Source organism: Leptomonas pyrrhocoris (assembly GCF_001293395.1).
Source record: "Leptomonas pyrrhocoris isolate H10 chromosome Unknown, whole genome shotgun sequence".
Taxonomy (NCBI): Eukaryota; Euglenozoa; class Kinetoplastea; order Trypanosomatida; family Trypanosomatidae; genus Leptomonas; species Leptomonas pyrrhocoris.
The window spans coordinates 551,824-574,169 of record NW_015438365.1 but is presented as its reverse complement, the minus strand read 5'-3'; the positions used below and the strand labels follow the sequence as shown (position 1 = coordinate 574,169).

Here is a 22,346-nt window from a genome sequence, read left to right as displayed (position 1 = left end):
CTTTTATGCGCAAAGAGACCACATCCCTTAGAAAAGCCTGTACTGTTAAGCGCATGTAGTTCGCAACCAAAGCACGCAGGTTTACCCTTGCGTTTCTGTTCGCTCTGTGAAATGAAAAGGCGCGTCAGAACTCGGCGTTGTGGAGTAGACTTTTGCATTCTTTGATCTTTGTGTGCCTCGCTGCTCTCTGTCTCACTATCTCTCTCTCTCTCTCTCGTATAACACGTGATTTCTCTCAAACCATGTTTTGCACATACCGTCCCAACGCACAGCTCTTGGGTCTGAAGGGCGACGTGTTCCCCAAATCAAATATATAATAGAAAGACGACTCTGCAATTGTCAAGTGTCGCAGCCGTGTACTCGTTTTCTCTCTTTTGTTCTCTACACCAAAGCGTGTGTGTTTGTGTGTATGTTTGTGCGGTTTCATTAGCTGCCAACACATTGCAACGTAACGAGAGCCCACACCTCAGCACTTACGACCGTGAAACAAACAAACAAACAAAAAAACTGTTTACAGTGGGCGTTTCTTCTCACCAAACTGTATTGCACAGTGGAGGTAGCACTCTTTAATTGTTCTGTTTCTTTGTCTTCTTTCACAGCTTCGCTGTTTGTATGTATCTGTTTGGCAGCACTGTACAAATATATATTTGTTGTGTGAGGTTAGGAAAAGACACGAACACATAGACTGCCACATATTTTTTTGAAAAAGAAGATCTTTTCGTTTTCTCTGTTTTTGCATGAGTTCTCTGCTTACACGTGTGCTGTGGAAAAGCTGGGTTTGCCGTCTTCAGAGGAAAGGAAACCAAAGAAAGCGAAAAACCAATCAAGAATGAAGCAGCGCGGGGTGCAAGTGGCCTTCTGAATTGCGTTTTCGTTCTCAAGTCTGCTTCGTCTTTTTTTTTTCCCCCTCTGCTGCCTCGAATTTAACTTCCTTCCTTCTGCTGTGGTTTTGCTACCGTTTCGGGTTCGCAGAAGCGCCTGGTGGAGGTTTTTTGAAGAGCACGAGCGCAAGTTTTTTTTTCTCTTTTCTTTTTTTAAACCACTTTAAAGACAACAACAACAACTTACTTCTGTTGCGCTGTACGTTCTCTTTGGCTTTTTCCCTCCCCTTTTTGAAATTGCGGAATAAAGAAGACGTCGTTGATTTGCTGTTTTGTTTTTCCTTTTTCTGCTTTCCCTTAAACACATGAGTACACCCACACCCACATTCACATACACACATACCTTTTTCTTCTCTTGCGTGCTTGACTGCGCTGCAGTGACTTTTCTTTTTCTTCTGGCTGATTTAGTTTGCTGATTGAAGAAGTAGTTTTTCTCTTTTTTTTCGTGCTCTAACGTAAATAGCGATTTGCTTCGACGAGGCGCTTTCAACCCGCCATCAAACACACGGACAAAAGAGTAGCGTTGACTGTTGCTGCCCTCACAAGCAGCATGTTTGATTTCTGGGTGAATGTCTTCACAGGGCACCGTGCGAGTGATGACCGTACCACCTCCAGCAGCAGCGTTGCAGCCGCCGCCGCGGAGGTGTCTCCCGCTGCGCAACGAAAAGAGGAAGAGCAACGTCAGCGTCTTCTGGCCGAGCGCCGCCGGGCGTACTCGGAGTTTGTGAAGAGTGCCGCTCTAGGGAAGGTGCTTGCAGCGCGACTGCCTCGAGCGCACGACATTCTAGCGTACACCGGAGATGCCCCCTCCGCGTTCGAGAACAAATACGCCGACCAAGCGGCAGACGCAGTCCAGGACGAGGGTTCTTCGCCTGGCGGCAACCAACTTACGTCGTCGAACCGCGACGCAACGGAGGCAGCGGCGAACTCAACACTGGAGAGAGGATTGTACGCGGCGCTGACGCCTCTGTTGTCGCGTGGCACAACCGTTGTGACGGCGCGAGTTTTGGAGCTTGTCGGTCACCCAGAGGCATCTTCAGCGAAGGTAGGCATCCACGACGACAAGGCGGCTTTTGACGCGCAGAAGGAGTCCATCGCTGATTCAGTTGCCCAGGGCCGCCTGCCCTTTCTTTTTGTGTCACTGCTGCTTCGGCGCTGGCAGGTGTGCCTGCTAGCACTTACCGCAGACACTTCCAGTAATATGCTTTCTGCGCCAACGCTCAACACGCTGCGGACCTTTAGTTGTGTGTTGGCGTCGTTTGTCGCCCTCACGGAGGTGCACACGGAGGATGTGCGAGCGCACTTGGAGGATTTGCAGGTCCCTGCCACGCAGTGTATCGAGGAGTCGCTGCGATGTCTGCACTTTCTAAGTCATCCCTGCACCTCTTCCGCTTCCTACGCACCCAAAGACGCCACTGCAGCTGCTGCTGCTGCTGCGACGTCCGAGCAGCCCGACGCCGATGCCTCCACCGTGGTGCAAAACGGCACGACGTCACCTTTCTTCACGCAAGACAGCAGCGCGGCGACGGAAGCAGTGCAGGTGCAGGTGTGGCGTCTCCTTTCGCTGCTGTTGTACTGGCTGCACATGGTGCACGGTGCCCCTGTGGCACACCTCAACGTGGTGACCGTTTTCCTCTCGACCTCTGCGACTGCGCTAGGTTCGGAAAGTAGCCTCGCGTCGCGGATAGAGAAGAGCGACGACGACGGTGGCCCCACAACCGGTGCGAATGACACTGAGACACGTTCGTCGTGTTCTACGCTGGACGAGGTGCATCGCTGCACAGGGCTGAACAATGCGGCGTTGCTGTGCCAGACGTACGTTCTTCCTACCGGCGCTGCGTCGACTGCACCCGAGACGTGGCGGCTGTCTGCCTCGGCAGGAGACGGCGCACGGCCGTCACGTGCGGCCGCCAGCCCCAAATCCTCCTTCCCCCGCGCTCTCATGGCGTCTACAAAAGTGCGGGAGTTGCTGCTCTCGCTGCTGCTGACTGCGTCGAAAGGTGTTGTGTCAAACGTAGTGTACAGCTCCTTCGACTACGTGGGACTCTTCAAGCCGTTCTCCACTATTGAGGTGGATGACGACCTCGGGTTTGTGGTGGTGCAAGCGTGCCGACTGTTGAATTACGCATTTGTTTCGTGCACCGGCACCTCGTCTGCGGGAGCATCGCCCACGGCAGAGCAGGTGCGCGCCGCGGTGAGTCCGCTGTTGGGGGCTCTCAGCATACTCCTCGCCCGCTTCATTGCGGAGGAGAACGTTCAGGACGCCGGCACGGTGGCGGGCGACGCCGCGGGAAGCGAGTTGTACAGCGCAGACGCGGCACAACCTGTAGACCCAGCGGCAGCCCTTCTCGTCTCGGCAGCAACACCGCAATCGAAGAGCAGTGCAAACCGAGTCGCACGGCGTCGCGGTGCGCGCGACTTGCCAAGGGTTCAGTACCCGTGCCACGTTCGACTTCTCGGCCAGCTTGGGTGCGGCATTCTGCTGCTGACGACGCTCTTTCAGCAAAGCTCGCAGACGGTGCTGGACACCATGGATCACTCGTTCTTTTTCGATGCTCTCGTAACGGCGCTGCAGGCGGCGGGGAAGCGTTTTGCCGAGCCGTCGATGACCTCCTCCGCAGACGCGCCGGGTGGAGAGGAGCAGAATGAGGAAGCCGTACAGGCGTGGTCGAGCTGGATCCAGGCCGTAGATGTACTATCCAAAAAAGGAGCCGTGCCGTGCCGATACAATGATCTCGCGCATTTAGACACGTTGTTGAGTGCCGCACTGCTGCAGCCTGTTGACCTCCACCTGGCGGCGCTGTCGGACGACCCAATTGTCGACGAGTTTCTGCACGCCTATTTGGGCCTTCTGGCGGCGAGTCGTCGTCTGCGCGTGGACCTGATGCACACCCTCACCTCGCGCGGGGCGCTTCTCAACAACAACAGCCTGTCCTTGAACCAGGGTCTGCGGTTGGAAGTGCGATCGCTGGACACGTTGGATCAGCTGGAGCAGACGCTGGTGAAGACGTTTTTGACGGCCTACGACGCGGTGGACGCCATTCCTGACGTCGTATCAGACACCAACATGGACTCCGTGGTTTTTGCCGGAGGTGCAACGCGGTCTTGGAGCTGCACGAGAAAGGAAGAGGAAGAAGTGGTGAAGGAGAAGAAGCAGCAGATCGCCGAGGCGGCCAAGGCGTCACCGTTCCCCTCCACGTCGTGCCTGTACAACCTTTTGCTGAAGCACGCCCTGTGGTGCCTGCGCATGTCTCGCAAGTATCACCATGATTCGCAGCCGCAGGCGTTGTTGCTCCCTCCGCTTGCTAACGCGCTCTCCTCCGCCACGGTGGCAGGAACGTGGAAGCATTCCATTTTAACCAATCCGGTCCCTACGCCTTCCGTCGTTTCCCCGCCGCCGCTGCTGACGCCACCGCTCGCGCCGTCACGCCCCTTTACCTCTCCTGCGTATCCGGCCGCCGTCGACCTTGCGGGGCAGGGCGACGACCCCTTTCTTTTGTTTCTCGTTCACCATGGCCTCTTTCGAATTCTTTTGCACGATGATCACTACACCTCTGCCTTCATGGTCAACCTGCCGCGACGAAACGCACACCGAGAGGCGGCGAAAGATGGCGTTGACAAGACGGAACCACAAGCACCGTTGGCGCACGAGGAGTCTCCGACGTGGCAGCGTTCCTTTGCGACCCTTCTCTTAGTTGCGCATTGCTTGCAGCTGCATCCGTCCACCGCGGCGGAAACAAGCGCAGCGCTTTCATCTCCAGAGATGTGCGACCCCTCGAGCAACATCACCCCGTCCGCTTTGTATCCGACGTCCCCAGTAGCGGTGGCGCAGGGTGGCGCGGCTGGGCGCCTGACGCCCGGCGAGGAGCTGCTGGCGTACGAAGCGGTGGAGGCTCTGATGATGGTGTTGCGCCCATCCTCTTCCGCGTTTTCGTCTTCGCCACCACCGCCACCCGTGGGCGGACCGAGCGGCGCTGCTGCTGGTGCGGCTCATGCGGTCCAACGCACGGCAGTGGCAACGACGAAGCCCCGCTACGGTGCGCCGTGGCGCAACTGCCTTCTGGCGCTGTTGACCGCTGCGCTGGGCTCACCATCGGAACCAAACAAGCCCAACCGTGACCCAATCGGCGGTCACGTTTCACAGGAGGACGCAGTGGACACGCCGTTGACATCGGTGGCTGCGCCTGTCGTGAGCGAGGAGCTCGTGCGCTGTGGTAGCATCGAGTACCTCCTGCAGGCTTCCATCACTTCCGCCGCCGCCGCCTCCACACCGCTCGCCCAAGACGTTTCGTTCCGGTGGACGATGTGTGTTTTACAGTGCCTCGTCGCCGACCCAAAGGCGCGTGTGCACATGGCGGCCATGTGTGCGAAGCCGCTGCTGCTGGGTGCTCTGTGGAATCCGCTGCTGCGCCGCGGTGGGCAAGAGCTCTTGACGTCGCTGCTGTGCCAGCCCCTCGCCACCTCTTATTCCACTGCGGATGTGCCCTTGATCGATCCTCGCGAGGCATCCACCATGACGTTTGGGACCGCCAACGACGTAAGTGTGAGCAGCAGCACCGCCACCGCCGCCTCGGACGCGGGCACACTAGCTGCGGTGGTGGCGCACACCGTACCGCGACACTGCCGGAAACTGTGCGAGTCCTTGTGGTCAGTGCTGAACGAGTGCGTGAACGGCCCTTTGCCGGTGAGCAACGCCAGTGCCGAAGCGTACGGTGGGGTGATGGCGGAGTGTGCGTTTCCTTCCGCGTCCACCGCCAGCGATGAGGAGCGCGACAGTGTGCTGCAATGCGTTCTCTCGTCTTTGGCGGATGCGTTTCACATACTCGGCAACGACAACGGGCACAGTCTCGGCAGCGCAGAGGAGCTGCTGCCGCTGCGCACACTGCAGAGAGGCATCTTCGAGGCGAGCAGAGAGGGCACCATGCACCTCTACGCCCTGCTGCTGCACCGTCTCGCCCAGCTGTGGCGGTCGAACACGTCGTCGCCGACGAGCTCATCGTTGCCCACCTCATTTTCCCTCCCGCCAGCGGACGCAACCGGCGCCGTGTGCATGTTGTTCTCCGCGGACGAGCCGCTGCTCCCGGCCAAAGCTGGCTCGTCGCCTCCGACCACGACGACTGCTGTGCCGTTCACCACCAGCCGTGCCTCCCGCGAGAGTGTCGTTTTAATCGTAAAGGTGCTGATGGGACTCACCAGGGCGAACCCGACGCTGCGCGAGGTGCTGTACCGCAATACCATGGACGAGGAAGCGCTCGTGGACTGCGTTGCGAACGCGTGGACGGCGACGGCGCACCGCGCGGCGTGCAGCTCGTCAAGACGCAGCAACGGCTCGACCAGGAGCGACGACGCGACATCAGATGAGTGCGAGTTGGTCCGTCTCTGTTCTTACTTGGTCTACGAGTCCATCGAAGCCGTGGATGCGTTTGTGGACGTCAAAAGTCCCAGCGCAGTTGACAACATTCTTCGTCCGCAGCAACAGCATCAGCAACAAACGACACATCGTATGCATCGCTGTGTCTGGTCTCTACAGAACCCGTCATTGCTGGCGGCCTTGCTGAAGCGCTTCCCACGCACGTCGCTGACGGCTGCCCAGCAGTGCGCTCTCCGCCAAATTTTGCGCACCTTGACCTCCACGGTGGCGTCGTGCCAGACGAGTCTCTACCTCGCTGCCAGCACGAGTCTGCACGAGGTGCTAGGCCAGCTGCTGCCTGTCGTGGCCCTGTTGCCCCCAAATCCGAGCCGCGCACGGTCGGATCACTCTACTTCCCCCTCCGTCTCCGCCACGTACGCCGCGGCTGCCACCACATCCTCGTCCCGGTTAGATGCAATGCTGGTACACTTGCTCGTCATGTTGGCACGGTGCCACATCGACGTTCGACAACTGAAGCAAGTTCTGATGCTTGTCATTCACTCGAAGGAGTTGCGTGAGCGGAAGGCGCTGGTGCCCTTGGTCGTGCAACTGCTGAGCGCGGCTGTCCAGCCAGTGCCGCACGCGCCGCTACGTGAGGGGCTCCATCGCCCCCCGCAGCACTTTATGACTCTCCATCGTGGCTGCGGTCCCGCAGGCTTTCGCGCTGCCTTGCCAGAGTTCCCGCTGGAGGGCTACTCGGTCTCCCTGTTCCTGCGCTGGGAAGGCGAACTCGGCACGGTGGCGGAGGGGGAGGCGGGAGACACGACGGGCATCCCCGTCGCCCCCGGTCTCGACACCTTAGTGCCACCGGTCAGCGAGGCCACACACAGTAGCACCGACGGCTGCGCCTGCATCTTTTCACTGCGCACGGCGGACCGCATTACCGTGCTCGCGCTCATGGTGGAAACGTACACGCGTCGGCTCTTTGTGCAGTACCGCAACCTGCAGCAGCAGGAAGTGCGCGTTGATGTCACGACGGTGCTGCCGTCGCGTGCCTGGTCGCAAGTAGTTTTCTCTCATCGTCCTGCTGCCTTCTTGTCTACGGCGGCCGGTGGCCAGATGCACATCGCCGTGAACGACAAGAGCGCCGTCACGGTGCCGCAGGTCGCCTACCCGCTCATGTCCCGGGGACACCTCTACGTTGGCTGCTTGGGACACGAGGTGGATCGACTCTGCGTGGCGCACGCCTTCTACGGGCAGGTGTCCACCGTGTACTTTTTCCCTTTTGTGCTGCAGGAGCGGGAGCGGGAAATACTGCAGGGCGTCGCGCGGGGGGCGGGGGGTGGGACGTGGATGGCGACGTCGGCGGCTACGTCTACCCCACCGCTGCGTCCCACGGCAACTACGGCGACTGGCAGCCGGTGGCCCGGTGCAGGGGCACTTGGCGGGGGTGGTGCTGGCGCAGAGGCACGGACGGAGCAGTGGCTCGTGGACCGGGCTACGCTGCGCGTCGACACGCGTCTGAGCGACCGCGGACACCTGTACAACCTCGCCGCCGTCCTGCGTGGTCGGGCGGGGCGTGACAGCCGCCTCTTCACCTATGAAGGCACACTCGTCTGCAGCACGCAGCGAGTGATGGACTCGATGGGGCTGCTCGGTGCGCTGCCCAGTGTGGTGATGCCTCTCTGCACGCTGTTGGTGAATCCGACGTTGCCCATCTCCTTCCGCGGGCTTGTTGCCGTCGCGCAGAACAGCCGCGAGCCCCTCGCGCTGCCGTCGTGGGCGATGGTGCCGTCGGTGCACACCGGCGATGCCTACGACCCGAGCACGGTGGACGCCGCCAACGCGGCGATACTGTGGGCGCTGGAGCTGATCCCGGCATTGGCGTCAAGTGAGGCGATCCGCAACGAAATGGGCGACTCTGGCCTCTTTGTCTTTCTCGGGCAGATTTTGCAACTGCTCGGCTCCTCTTTGCAGGTGGTTGTCCCGCCGGCTTTAATACAGCTGCTGGAGGTGCTGGCCCCGTTTCCGCGGTTATTTGAGGACGCCTTGACGAATTTGTTTCTCTCCTCCGAGGTGATGCATTCCGCTCCGCGTGCGGTGCAGCTGGCGTGGGTGCGTGTGCAGCGTTTCTTTCTGCAGGCACACCCCGATGCCCTGTCGTGTTTACGGTCGCTGGGCACGTCCATGTTTGTCGCGGCGGAGGTGCTGCGCATGACGTCCGAGGAGGACAGCGTCGGGGCGGCAAAGCCAAACGCAACAACGGTAGCACAGCCGTCATCGTTGCCGACAACCGAGGCGTCGTGCACGCTGCGTGATCTCGAAGATCAGTGGATGTCGTACTTTGAGGCGCTCACAGCGCCGCCCGTCACAATCAGTGAGGCGCAGTCGCTGCAGTACCTCGTCGAAAACCTCCGCTGGTCTTGCTCGAGCGAATCGGTTCAGCTGCGCATCTTACGTCGCGTGCGCCACCTCGTTGCCTCGTCTACCTCGCCGTTCTTTGTACAGCTGCTCGGACGGAGGAACTACGCCGTCACGCTTCTTCCGTACATCAAAGACGCCCCCAGCGAGGCGGTGCGGATGGAGGCTCTTTTGCAGTTTTTATGCATGGTGTTTCGCTCGAAGCGCACGCAGGAGCTGATGAATCCGGTGCTGCTGGCCAGCCGGGAAACCGTGGTGCACGTCGCGGAGGAGGTGTCGCTGGCGTGGTTGAGCGATGTACTGCGGCCCTTTCCTGTCAACTTGTCGGTGTATTTGGCGTTGCGTTGCGGTTTGGTGGGTCAGTTCGACGTAGCGGAGCTGCCGACGTCGTACGCGCCGCTGGATGAGTCGCAGACGCTCAAGCTCGCCGCGGTGCTCTTGCCGCTGCTTATGCTGTTAAAGCGAAGCCCAGACGCGAAGTTGAAGGCATTCGTCTTGACAGACCTGGCCGTGCTGCTGAAGAGCGATGCACAGGCGTGGCGGCGGGTGATTACCGTGCGAGGGTGGTACGTGTCGCTTGCCAGCTTGTTTGTGTCGTCCTGCGGTACCTCTCCTACGGCGGCAGCGGCAGCTGCAGCAACGGTGACGTCACCTGCGGCCTTGTCTCCAGATAAAGCGGGTGCTTCGACCGCAAGTTACGCACCGGAGATCTGCAATGACGTTCCTGCGCCGCTGCGGAGTTCCGGTCTACTGTTCACGACGACGTCCATGATCCTGTCGCACACACTCTTCCAAGCATTGCTGCATGAGTCGTACGGCGCCACCGAGGTTGCCTTGGTAGCCGCGTATTTGCGGGAACAGCGACTGCACCGGTTACTGAATCAAGTTTTCTGCAACATCGCCGATCGCTACCGTAGCCGCCTGCTGGCTCAGCAGAACGATCGCAGGAAGTTGAGTACTGTTCCCAGCGGCAGCAGCGTCGGCGGTCTGGAGGAAGCAGGCGAGGCGTCCACTGCGCTCTCTGCGCGTGTCGTAGGCGGCGATGGCCGCGTCAATCCACCGACCGCGACGGCCACTGCGGCGTCTTTCATCGGACTTGGCACCCCCATCGCCCTCTTGAACATGTGTTACTTCTTTCGCGTGGTGGAGGTGGTCCTCTTCTACGCCGCGACGTTCCTCAAACGCGAGACGCCCGCCGCCACACCGACGCCCTCCCCCAGCGCGACTGCATCATCAGGTGCCGTGACAACGCAGTCATCGTCTTCGTCATTTCTGTTGACGCTGTCCTTGGGAAGCAGCTACACGGAGTGGGAGGAACTCACGCTACTCCCAGCGGAGGCGATGGGCCCAGCGGAGGGCCACGGCGGTGTTCTAGACGCACCTACAGCAAAGGCGACACGTGCAGATGGCGACGTCTACTGCGCCGGCGACGACGACGACCCGCAAGGGAACGTGCGACGGGCCATTCTCTTCCATCCCGACGGACGCTGGCTGCATCTCCCGCTGGCGATGAAATGTGCGGAGTTGCTCTGCAGTCACAGTGCGCTACTCCACCTTGGCAGCAACGGCAACGCGACGAGCATCAACGTCGTCGGCGGCGGTTCGGTGGTGGGCGCCGTGACCAGCACGGGCGGCCCTGGGGACGCGCTGCTGGCCGCCGTGATGAGTGCCGCCTCGGGCAACAGCGGCGTGATGGGCAATGCCAACCTCGGCCAGGTTGGTCCAGCCGTGGTGAAGGGTGGCATGCTGCGGCTGTTTGGCCGTCTCTTCCAGATGATATGCCGCATGACGCTGCGCTCTGCCACCGCGCTGGACAGCATCATCAACCTCGTAGACGGCTTTATTCAGCACGTCGATCGGGGGCAGCGAGGCGGCGGGTTCCTGCTTCTGAAACGGTCCGTAAACGCGGATGAGGCGCATGAGCACTCGCCGATTGCGGTGAGCATGACGATTCTGTACAACATTCATGAGCTGCTTCTGCGTCGTCTGCGTGCCGGGGAGTGCGGCGGCAGCGCCACTTACCCCAACGCGAACGCCGCTCTCGTGGACCGTATGAAGTCCGTCGTGGAGATTTTCCGCCACTCCTTCGAGCAGCTGCCGGTGTTTGTCGCAGCGAGCGCGTCGGAAGCGGCGAGCCAGGCTGCCTCGCAGATCTCTTCCCCCCGCCACCGCAGTGAGTTGGGTGGAGCGGCCGGAGGGGGAGGAAAGGGTCCGTCGTCGCTTCGCAACATGACCGGCGAGGTCTACACGACCGGCGTGCCGACGCTGCAGTGGCTGTGCGACCACCAAGCCAATCCGTGCCGCACGGTGGAGGCGTTTGTCGAGGTGGCCTCACGGGCCGACTACAACGCCTTTCTGGAGCGCTGCCTGATCGCGGTGGAGCGGGAGCAGTTGACAGACAAGGCCCTTGCGAACGATGTGATTCCGGAGCAGCGTTGGATGCTGCGTCGCTTGCAGGACCTTTTCTGCGAGAACAGCCTCTCCAAACGTCTTGTGCACGACAGTATGGAGGCCGTCATGGAGTCGTCGAGGTGTGCGCGGAAGGACAACGGAGACGGAGAGCGCACCAAGGACGGCGGAAACGGTGGCTTGTCCGCAGCGGACGACTCCGCCGACACCTCGTTCACCAGCTTCTTTCTCCCCTCGGCCGCCCGGAAGGTGACGGCGGCGGCGCGGGCGGCCATGTGGGCCCACTTCACCACAGCCCTGCGAGGCACGGTGTGGAACTTGGAAGCAGCCGGCCCTCAGCAGCAGCAGCAACAGAGTTCCGCAGCCACGACAAAGTATGTGAAGCTGTCCTCGCAGGAGCAGCAGCCCTTGGTGCACCGGAAGCTGGTCTTTGACCGGGAAGGCACCAACTACAGTGGGGTGTCGATGGCGTCCTACTCGTCACCGCCGTCGCCAGCGAGCGAAAACGTGTCCACGAGCCACCCGGTGAGTCTTGGTACAGACGGCGTCCTACTCGTCGGCGACGTGGCGATGAAGACTGACACCAGCTTCAGCGACAACGGCAGTATGAGTCACGTGTCGCGGTTGCGGCGGCGGGGCGGTGAGGCGGTGCTGCTGCAGGTGCCCGAGGACGAAGATGCCGCGGCGGAGGAGGATTTGCTGCGGCTGAGTGCAGAGGAGGAGATGCGGTCCTTGACGGCGGCCTCGCTGAACGACTTCCCCAACCGCGACACCACAGGGCTGGATCAGCTGCGCCGGAGCCCGTCCTCCGCCACTGCGCCGCACAACTTGTCCGTCCAGTCTGTGCTTTCGGTGGCCTGCGAGGTGCCCTACATGATGCACTGCTGGAGCGCCAGCTTCACCGTTCGCGGCTCTGAGGTTTTCGTGGTCATCGATGACGAGAATCACGCGTACAACCAGGTGGTCAGCGAGGGCGCCAGTCCCTACCTTCTACGGCCGCGCACCTTCAGTTTTCACTTGAGCAACGTAACCCAAATCGCGCCAGGTCGGCGCTTCCGGATGCGACGCACCGCACTGGAGGTGTGGACCCGCGACCGGCGTAGCTACTTTATCAACTTCGCCGACACGGCCACGATGAACGCGGCGTTGCAGGCCCTGCGCACCGGCGGTGCTCCGCGGTACCCCTTCACGACGTCGTCGTTGCTGCACAACACGACCGGCGCGGTAGTGACGACACTGCCGTCGCTGATCCACCACGCCGCTGGCGGGGGCAGTCGAGGCACGGCCTACGTGCTGCAGGAGAACCCGCGTCGTGAACCGATGCGGCTGCGCGCGATGGCGCTGTGGCGCAACCGCCTGCTCTCCAACTTCGACTACCTCCTCGTGCTGAACGTGCTGGCTGGTCGCACGTTGAACGATATAACGCAGTACCCCGTCTTCCCCTGGATCTTGTCGGACTACACGAGCAACGAGTTAGACATGGCAAACCCGGCGACGTTCCGTGACCTGTCGCTGCCGATGGGTGCGTGCGGCAGCGAGGACCGGCGGGCGATGGTGCGCGAGCGCTACACGGAGATGAAGGACCTCGGCGATGTGCCGTCTCATTACTTTTCTCACTACAGCTCCCCCGCCGTCACGCTGTACTTTCTCATTCGCCTGCCGCCCTACACGACGCTCTCCATCCTTTTGCAGGGCGGCCACTTCGACCATGCGGACCGCATGTTCCACTCCGTGCAGTCAAGTTTCAAGGCGGTGACCACGAGCACGCAAGACGTGCGGGAGTTGATTCCCGAGCTGTTCTACCTCCCCGAGCTCTGCGTCAACGCCAACAGGGTCGATTTTGGACGCCGGCAGAACCGAACATCGATGGACGATCTACAGCTTCCACCTTGGGCCCACAACGACCCTTACACGTTCATCTACCACATGCGCGAAGCCCTCGAGAGTCCGTATGTGTCTGCCCATCTGCACGAGTGGATCAATCTCATTTTCGGCTACAAGCAGCGCGGCAAGGAGGCCATCGACGCGCTGAACGTCTTCAACTGGCACTCCTACGAGGAGCTCGATGGAAACCGCGACGCGGGCAGCGTCGACCACCAACTGCTCATCGACTCCCTCGACAACATTGGCCAGACACCGATTCAGCTCTTTCGTCAGCCGCACCTGCCGCGTCCCGCGCTGGAGTGGGCCGACCCGCTGCTGCTGCCCACACACGTGAAAGTCCTGCCGCTGCGTTGGGGCTGCCTGCGGGTGGCGCAGGTGGTTGTGCTGGCCACGGACAAGGTGCTCGTCGTCACCGGCAACGGTGGGGCGGCGTCGCTTCGGATGCACCTCAACCTCATTCGTTCGTCGGCCGTGCCGCTCGCCCCGTCGTCGACCGCAAGCGCGCTCGGCGGCACCGCAACCGCAGCAGGACCGACCGCCACGCCAGGAAACGCGCGGGGCAGCGGGTCGCCCGAGATGCATAGTGCGATTTCGCCGTCGCCGGAGCGGGCGGTGCCGACTTCGCACGGCGTCGTTCGTGGGGCAAACACTGGGCCGTTCTCCGCACCGGGCGCAGCTGCGCTGTTGAGCGTCGGCCGCGCTCCCCTCGGCGGCACCGACACCGGAAGCTTCGACGTAAGCGAAGAGTACGAGCGCCGTATCGCGCCGATACCGGCCGGCGTGATCCCGAACAACTCCCCGTACGCCGACGGCTCCTCCACCGCCTCCAGTGTCGCGCTGCTGTGCTACGAAAACGAAGTCTTCTTGGTGCTGGGCGGACTCTTTGACAACTCCGTGGTGATCCGCTCCCTCTCCGGCGCAGCCGGCGACGTGCGCCTGCGCGCGCACCACGGCCGCGTGACGCTTGTGGTGCGCACGGGCGACAGTCGCTACCTCGTGACGGGTGCGGAGGACACCACCTTCGCCGTCTGGTCCTGCCAGCTCCAGCCCGTTCGCCAGCAGCTGGAGGTGGAGCTGCTCTTCACCATCTACGGCCACGAGGACATGCCATCTGCCGTCGACGTAAGCAGCACGCTCGACGTCGTGGCGACGGCGTCGCTGGACGGCGTGTTGATGCTGCACTCGCTGAGCACCGGCCGTCTCGATCGAATCATTCGGCACCCGCACAACGCACCCATACACCGTGTGTTGGTGCAGACCAACTGCTACGTGCCGAACGTGATCTTCTTATCCAAACAAGATGTGTGTGTCTATCAGTACAGCATTAACGGCGCTCCGCTGCGCACCTTTACGCCGCCTGGCCGGGTGACGGCGTGGTCTGTCACGTCGAGCCAGTACTTCCTGCTGGCCTGCCAGCCCCACCCCCACGTGCACAGCACTAACGCTTCTCCCACGAGCAGCGTCCCACGCAACTCCAACGACAAGGGCGAGACAACCGCGGCGACGCCTCAACCGCAGCACAGTGCGGTAGCTGCACCGTGCATCTTGTACGTACACTCTTTTTTCCTGGAGGTCGTTAAGACGGTGGCCGTGCCTGCGGACCATGTGGTGTCCAGTCTCTCGACTCACCCTTCCTATCCGCAGGTCGTCGTTGCCGGCACGGAGACGGGCCGACTGCTCTTGCTGCGTTCTGTCACTAAATAGTGCACTTTTCGGTGTAGACACTCTGTTCGTTTTTCCCCTTCTCTTTTGTGAGTAGGTGCGTTGATCTCGTTTCTTCCCTGGTCAGGTTGCTTTGGTTTCATCAGGCATCGCGTTTCCGAACACGCGTACTCATGCAAATGGAATTCAAGACGTTCGATGGACAACTTTTTTGTTGTTTTCATTATTCCTCTCCTGCCTCTGTTGCTCTTGCTTTCATGCAGCTGCTTGTGCTGATGAGTTGAAAAAAAGACACTCCGATAAAAGCTCGCATTGAAACGGTGCGTTTCTCATCCATGCTTCGAAGGGAGGAGAAAAAGCCTTGCCATTATGCAACGTCTTCGTACACGAACAAAGGTGCTCCTTTGTATTCCAGTGCCAGCGTAACGCGTATGAATTCGCTCCGCAACGCATTCCTTCCTGATTTTGCTCTGGCCCTGTTTTTTATTGCCATCTTCTTCTGCTTGCCTTCCCTCGTCGCCGACACTCTTACTCGCTTTTTGTTTTCTGCACAGCTGCAACACAAGCGCCCACGCACATCTCAATATATTCCGAAGCAATGCAACGCTATTCTTCGTCGACGGAGTCGCTGGACTCGTCGCAGCTGGTGGAGCGCAGCCGCCAAAGGAGAGCCTCAGGGTCGCCTCACCGGTCAACTGATGAGGAAGACAGTCAACTAGAAAACGACCGAAGTGGGAGCGGCGGCGCAGGGAGTCCGGAATACTCCGCACGCGGTCATCTGTACGATCTCCATCAACGCGTACCCTCAAAGTCGAACAGCAGCGGCTCCACGCCTTTATGGCGGAAGGTGCTGTACGAGAGGCAGCCCTTCGAGGACAACTACGTCGACCCGCACCAGTTTCTCGAGGAGCTGAGCCAGAACAAAGACATCAAGGACTATCAGTACTCCAACGTGGTGATCAACACGCTCGCCATCACGCAGGAGATCTCCGTCGTGGTGCTGTTCTGCCACGCCTTCATGGGCGTCTTTACTGGCTCGATTGGCAAGTACACCCTCGTCGGCATCGACGTGCTGTGTCTGGTGGCTGCTCTGATTTGTTACGTCATTTACCAGTGCCACCAGGACGCCCAAGGGGATCTGGATGAGCGACCAGCGAGCCCGAGCACGCGTGGGCCGCCACCGCCACCGCAGCCGTCGCGGTGGCTGCTGCACTCCTGGGTCTTTGGCCGACAGGTTCTGAGCCTGGTCACCATGCTGTCCCTGCTCAGCCCCATATTGAGCACCCTCACCGTCACCTACAGTGACGACACCATTGTGGCGCTGTCCGTGCTGACCATGTCGCTGCATGTGCTGCTCACAGACTACAGCTACCTGAATGCGTACACACAGCGCTTTGACCCGAATGTGTCAGTGAACATGGCCATCTGCTGTGTGACGCTAATGGCGTCGCGCATTTCAAGTCCGCTGGCAAGTGGCGCGCTGATCTGCTTCGGCATTGTGTGCTTCTCTCTGTCTCCCATTGTCCGCCACCTCATCAAGCAAAACTCCTTCACTGTACACGTCGCCATCACCTTTGGTCTCGTCGGACTGGCTGTTGGCTGCCTCACGCCGATCCCGATCCTTGCAACCATCTTCATGGTAACTGTTTTGATGATCACCTTTGGCATTCCGTGGCTCTTTGTGCGGATGCACAGCAGCGTCAAGACGCAAATCAACGGTCCGTGGGATGAGGCGAAGCCGACGAACAGCGCCGCGGCTGCGGAATGGGCCAACTCTGGATTTCTGGCGTGAGTGGAACGGCGAAGAATTGACCTTTTCTGCTGCCTTTCCCCTCTTCTCACCGTTTGGGAGCATGGAGCTGCTTTTATATCCTTGTGTGCATGCGCAGTGTTCTTCCTCACACAAACACAAAGAAAAGACACTTGCGATTTGACGCGGTGCGTGCTTCACTGAAGGCGCGGGAGCACACGTGCGTGATTTTTGACTTCTAACCTCCTTTCATGTTTCATGTTGCCGCTACATCGATTCTGTTTATATTTTGCTTCACGCTTGATTTCGTGGCCACTACATGTTGCCTTCATCGACACAACCATCTTCACCGAAAAGGAGCTTGTTTGAAAGCCCATATGTAATCAAGATAGGACAGAGTCCTCTCTTTTAGTGCAACCGCTGAAATTTGTTTCAATAATTGGTGCTGAGCAGGCGTCAAACAAACGCCAAGTGCTTGTTCTCAGGGATCAGCTTACGTCCCACAAATGTACCGCATCTTTGAATCCTTAGCCAATCTCTGCTATTTCATCTGCCGCTCTCTCCCTCTCTCTCCCCCTTTTCGCTGATTCCTCTCTGTTGCACTAACGCCGCAGTCAGTTTTTTTTTTCCTTTGTCTAGTACGAACTCTTGTACTTGTGGCTCAGTTTCGCTGCAGCATAGCATTTTATTATTATTATTATTCATCGCGGTTGAGCTCCTCTGTCGGGTGGTGCACCTCAACTTCAATCTGTGTTGGTTTTCTCGCTATTTGCTTGCCATAGCAGCTTTTTTCTCTGATTTTGTTGTCCTCAAATAGTTTTTTTTTAACCCTTTCTGGCACGCTGTTCTTTGGTTTGCATTTTCGTATTTATTTCTCCTTCTCCCTCTTGTGCCGCCTCAGCATCGCCGTTAGTATCGCTTCTCTTCGGCGGACGTTGCGACAACGGAGCAGGACAAGAAAAGCAACGCATCATTGCGTTTGGAGGCAAAATTAATTAACACACACACACATATATTTCTCCTCGGTTATAACTTCATTTTTCTTCCAAAAAAAAAGACAAACCATTCTGAATACGTCAAATCTCAAATAGCAGCCGAAGAACAAACAGCCATGTCATCGCATGGCGATTTAACATTCCACGCACCTGCGGCGGCCCTCGTAGGGGTGGACGCTGTGGGAGCCACAAGCAATGGCATGTTCTCACGTCTGCACCTCGTCGGCAACCCCGATTGGATGTCCTCCTTCTCCACCAGTCAGCAGGTGGCGGCGGTGCGACCTGTGCTGGCACCTCCAGTACCCGTGGCGTCGGCCCCTCGGCCACTCGCCGCCCCGGCCGCCATTGACGCCCCGGCCCCGGCGGCGAAGGGTTTCTTCAGCATGTTTTACCGCGCCCCGACGACGACGTCGACGACGACACACACCGCTGCCGCGACGCCGTCCTCGGTGGTAGGGGGGTCGAGTGTGAGCCGCAGCAACGGCGCCGCCTCGACCCACCTGCCCGCCCCGCCCAAGTCGCTGGACTCCAACGACTCGCCCCCGCTGCGTGCGATGCCCGTCGACGCGCAGCTCTCGCTCGAGCACTTCTCTAAGTCTGGCGTGGCCGAGGTCTCCCTGCCGGCCGCCCGCCGCGAGCCGCCGCGTCCGCTAGCGCTGGGCAGCGACACCTGGAACGCACTCAGCGCCGTCCCACTGCCTCCAAAGACCTCCGCGACGGGAAAGCGCGTTCTCTCCCCGCCTGTTGCGATCGACGGCATGGCGGGCCGCGCCCCGAAACCGCTCTGGAGCGACCTCTCCTTCACCTCGTGCTTCCGCAGCAGCGCCCCCACGCTGGACGCCTTCCGCAACGTCGCGCCAGCCGCGGCGCCCGTCAAGACCAACTCGGTGGGAAGTGCGGCGGCACAACCGGCGTTGATGAGCTCCGCGATGCCCGTGCCTCCGAAGCCCGTGACGACGAGTCCGCTACGCGGCACAGCGAGCAGTCTTGAGGCTGCTGCTGCTACTGTTGCTGCGACCACTACAACGACGACCTTCAGGACGCAGCGCGGCGAACTGAAGGCGCACCCGCTTGTCCCAGTCGGCGAAGACGCCCTCCCGGTGTCGCCACTGCTCACGCCGGTGCAGGAGGCCGCCGTGCAGTCCGTGGCGAGGGTGGAGGCGACGCCGCTAGCCACTCCGGCCCCGGCGCCTGCCAGCAGCGAGGTGGCTGCGGAGGCGGAAGCGACGCTGCACCGTGACGTCGACGTCGCGTCGGTGCTGACAGATTTTGTGAAGTCGATCACGGAGCCCGCGACTCAACAAGAGGAGAAGGAGGAAGCCCTCGCCGCCGCCAACGTGCGCAACTTCCTTAGCACCATCTTCAGCCACGAGGATGACACAGACACGTCGCCTGTGACTAAGGCGGACGCCTTCAACGCGCTAGAGCTCGTCATTAACCGCGGTAGCACGCAGCCCAAGCCAACGCAGCCGCTCGCGTACAGCACCTTCGCAAGCAGCCCGCTCTTCATGGACAACAACGACGAGGATAGCGAAGAGGGTCTAGAGAGACTGCGCCGCGTCGTGTCGATCGTCATGCAGGCGGCCAAGACGCACGACGGCGGCAGCTCGCAGCCGTCGAGCCAGACCCAGCGCCGCAACGGAGGCGGTGTGCCGGCGTCGCCGCCCACGGGCAAATACACGGAGTTCTCTGCCACGTACCACGCGGGGTGCAGCACGGGGAACGAGAACGAATGGATGCAGTACGCTCGCTTCTAAAACCGCAAGGTGCGCAACACTGAAGCAGAGTACACACAAAGAACGAGCAACAGTAAGACAAGAACGTTGTGCAGTCAAACAGCGACTAGTTGCGCGTGTCTTTTCTTCATCCGTTGTGCTGTGTGCCGGTGCACGTGCCGCTTGCCAGAGAAGCGCTCTCTTCTTCTTACTTTTGTTTCACAGCGTTGGCGCAGGGGAGCAACGCACTGCGGACCCTGTAGATTGACCTCTGCGTCCTTAGAATGCAGGAGGAGGGGAAAGGACGCACCTTCCATCCTTTGCCTCCGAGAGTCCGAGCTTCAAAACAGAAGACACTGCGTAAGCTCCGTGCGGACACGTGCACTTTCTCAATTGAGGAAACCTCTTTTTTTTTGCTGTTCTTACTGTGTGTAAAGTGTTGCCACTGGGAGCATCCAGCACACAAGTTGAATCGGAGCATCTTCCCGGTCAACTTCTCCCTCTCCTTTTTTCTTTTTTCTTTTATTTTCTCTTGTCTCCCTCGCCTGATAACGGTGCTTTCTTTTCTTTGCTGTTTCCGTCTTGCTCCAGTGTTTTCTATTCCCCTTTCTTCAACTTCTCTGTCTTCAGAGTCTCAACTTTTTCCTTTACCTCAGTGGTTGTGCTTTTGTTTGTTTGTCAATTTGTTTGCTCGTTTTGCGTTCTTTGCTCTTTCCTTATTTCTTACTATGTCGCGTTGTGTGAGCTGCGACGCCGCACTTTCCCGTATTTAAAGGAGGTGAGTGTTTCTTCTCTTTGTTTTCTGTGTGTTGTTGATACGTTGTTGTTCTTTGCTGATGTTTGTTTTCTTTAACTTGAACTAGAAGCATCGAGTTCTCCGAGAGAGTTGGCTATCTGGTTCAGCTTTTCTTTTTCTACGTTGGTGAGCCTCAGTATTGTTGTTGTTTATTATTCTCTGTAGTTCGACGCGTTTATATCTCCTTAAGCGATAGCAAATTGATACCCTCATTGCACTGGAGAAGCTGCGACGGGCGAGAAAGCGAGTGTTTAACACACCCCGTTGTTCCCGCAGAAGCGCATGGGTGTAGTAGTGATCGGCACAATAGGCCAAACAAACAAAAAAAGATGAAACATATTAGCTGTGCTTTTTTTTGATTTGTCAGCGTAGCATGTTCTCTTCTGTCCATTTTTTTTCTGTTTCCGTATTTCTCGGGCCATCACACACACACAAGGCTCTTTTTCTTTCTTTTTATAATATCTGTGTCAGGTCTCTTGTGTTTTTGTTTTTGTTGATCGTTGGTATCTTTCAACCCAGTGTCTTTCTCTGCCTCTCCTCCTTTTCATCATCTCCAGCGAGTTTACTTTGTTTGAGTTTTCGCTCGTTCCGCTCCTGCGTGCCACCTTCATCGCTTCTTCCTTTCTTCCGTTTCCTTTGCTAGTACATATCGTAGTATGGGGTAAGGTGGTAGTACATGAAGAGGAATTAACCAAGTAAACCGGCTGGGATGTGATGTGTGAAGTGTGTGTGTGTGTGTTAGGGATCCCAAGAAGAGGAAACTAAGAATGTTTGTGATTTGCCTTAAATATCTTTCTCTATTTCGCCTCTCCATGCGAGGCATCAATAAGGAGAGAAGTCGTGCCAAAAAAATAAGAATATTGATAGTGGTGCACACACGGTTGCTCTTTTTTAGCAGGCCAACCACCGGGGGCGAGCAGTAGGTGTGTATTTTTCAGAGTCCTCTGTCAAAGGAAGCGTAGACCCTCCTTGCTGTTTGGCCGTGTTTCAAGATGCAATCGTTCAGGCTTCGCTCCCTATTTGTCTGGCTTAGAGCCTCACAAAAAAAAGCTGAACTACAGAAATTGTTTCTTTATTCCTTTTTTCCTTTGAGTACGAGCTCGTTGTTTTTCCCCCGTATGACAAATATTTAGGCCTCTTATATCTGTATCATCGTCGCAAATATGGGTTTTTTTTTTTCTCAGAGTGCTACGCACTAAGAACGCAATGCTTTGTTTCATTGCCACTCGTTTGCGTTACTCTGCCATGTGCTCCGTCTTTGGCATTACCTCATTATCACTCTATTGGACGGATTAGAGCAGAAGTAGCGCCAGCTGTTTCGTTGGATTCAACAACAGATTTCTCACTGTCAGTGAGGTGACCCTTCGCAACTGCCAATGGTTGAAACAGTAAGCTTTTTTTTCTTTCTCCTAAAAAAAAAGTATCTTTGACATGACAAAGAATAATCTGTAAGTGACGTTGCTGCGTTGTGCTATGTTGCGCTGTCGCTACGAAGACATGTGTTGGCGGTCTTTTTCTCTTTTCTTCCTTTTTTTTGCTTTGTGTTTGACCTTTTCTACGAAGCGTAGTGAGCTGCTGTTTTCTTTTGATGAACTCTTCTTTCTCTATCTATCTATACATATATATCTATGTCCTCCCTCCAACTGCGCGATGGCGCAAAAAAGAACGAAATAATGTCCACGGTCAGTCTTGGTGTACCGTATTCTTTTCCCCATTTGATATTTCTTCCTTTTTTGAAGAACGCGACTGGGTTTTTTTTCTCTGTCCTTTCTGGTCCCCCTCTTTCTTTGTTTCTGTTCATGGGGCGCCTGTTGTTGCCATTTCCGTGGAGCGCGTCTACGTTTGGGTCGTAGCCGATCAAGTTGAAAGTGAGTCGTGTCGGTGCGTTGGCGTGCCTCTTGTAACCCGGACCGCGTATGGTGCGCATCTATTTGCAATCATTTGTTACCCATGATATCACGCAAATACATCAGCGAAAACAGTTGCTACGCTTTGGTAGTGAAGCAGCCGACAGTGATTAAGGCCGTTTTTTTAATATATTTTTTGTTTAGGTCTGTTTACTTTAATTTATTTACGCGCTTTCAATTCTTCAATGGGCGTCCCAACACCGTTGTCATGGGAGACCAGCTACCCTAGTCTGATGAACAGAAGTGAAGCAATACTTTCGAAAAGAACTAGTCTTTTTTCTTTTCTCAAGCTGACTCCTTTGCGACGACTATGATAGGTAAGGAAAAGAGAAGGCTTCTTATCCACTGATGCACGTTCATGCAACGCATTGTACTTTTGCACAAGTGCCAGAAATTACAGACAAGTACAACGATAAGGTGCTGCTACCCTCCACTCTCTCAATCTTACTCCTCGTATCCCTGTCTCCCCCTCTCCCACACTTCTCGCGCTTCTCGTGATGTACGTCTAGGTGAACAAACGAGTCTCTCTCTCTTATATATATATATATATATATATATATATATATATATATATAT

General features: G+C 57.8%; 3 protein-coding genes across 3 annotated transcripts; all 3 read left to right on the top strand.

Annotated features, from left to right (window-relative positions):
* Positions 1–271: 271 nt before the first annotated feature.
* On the top strand, positions 272–14,649 carry ABB37_05100 (hypothetical protein; the record flags this gene model as incomplete). Its single annotated transcript, XM_015803022.1, has 1 exon — positions 272–14,649. The coding sequence occupies exon 1, from the start codon at positions 1,432–1,434 to the stop codon at positions 14,647–14,649; it is 13,218 nt and encodes a 4,405-aa protein (XP_015658538.1). The 5' UTR covers positions 272–1,431.
* A 511-nt stretch (positions 14,650–15,160) lies between these two features.
* Positions 15,161–16,399, top strand: ABB37_05099 (putative phosphatidylinositolN-acetylglucosaminyltransfe ra sesubunit c; the record flags this gene model as incomplete). Its single annotated transcript, XM_015803021.1, has 1 exon — positions 15,161–16,399. Exon 1 carries the CDS (start codon positions 15,206–15,208, stop codon positions 16,397–16,399), a length of 1,194 nt encoding a protein of 397 aa, XP_015658537.1. The 5' UTR covers positions 15,161–15,205.
* Positions 16,400–16,970: 571 nt separating this feature from the next.
* On the top strand, positions 16,971–19,109 carry ABB37_05098 (hypothetical protein; the record flags this gene model as incomplete). Its single annotated transcript, XM_015803020.1, has 1 exon — positions 16,971–19,109. The coding sequence occupies exon 1, from the start codon at positions 17,469–17,471 to the stop codon at positions 19,107–19,109; it is 1,641 nt and encodes a 546-aa protein (XP_015658536.1). The 5' UTR covers positions 16,971–17,468.
* Between the last annotated feature and the right edge of the window lie 3,237 nt (positions 19,110–22,346).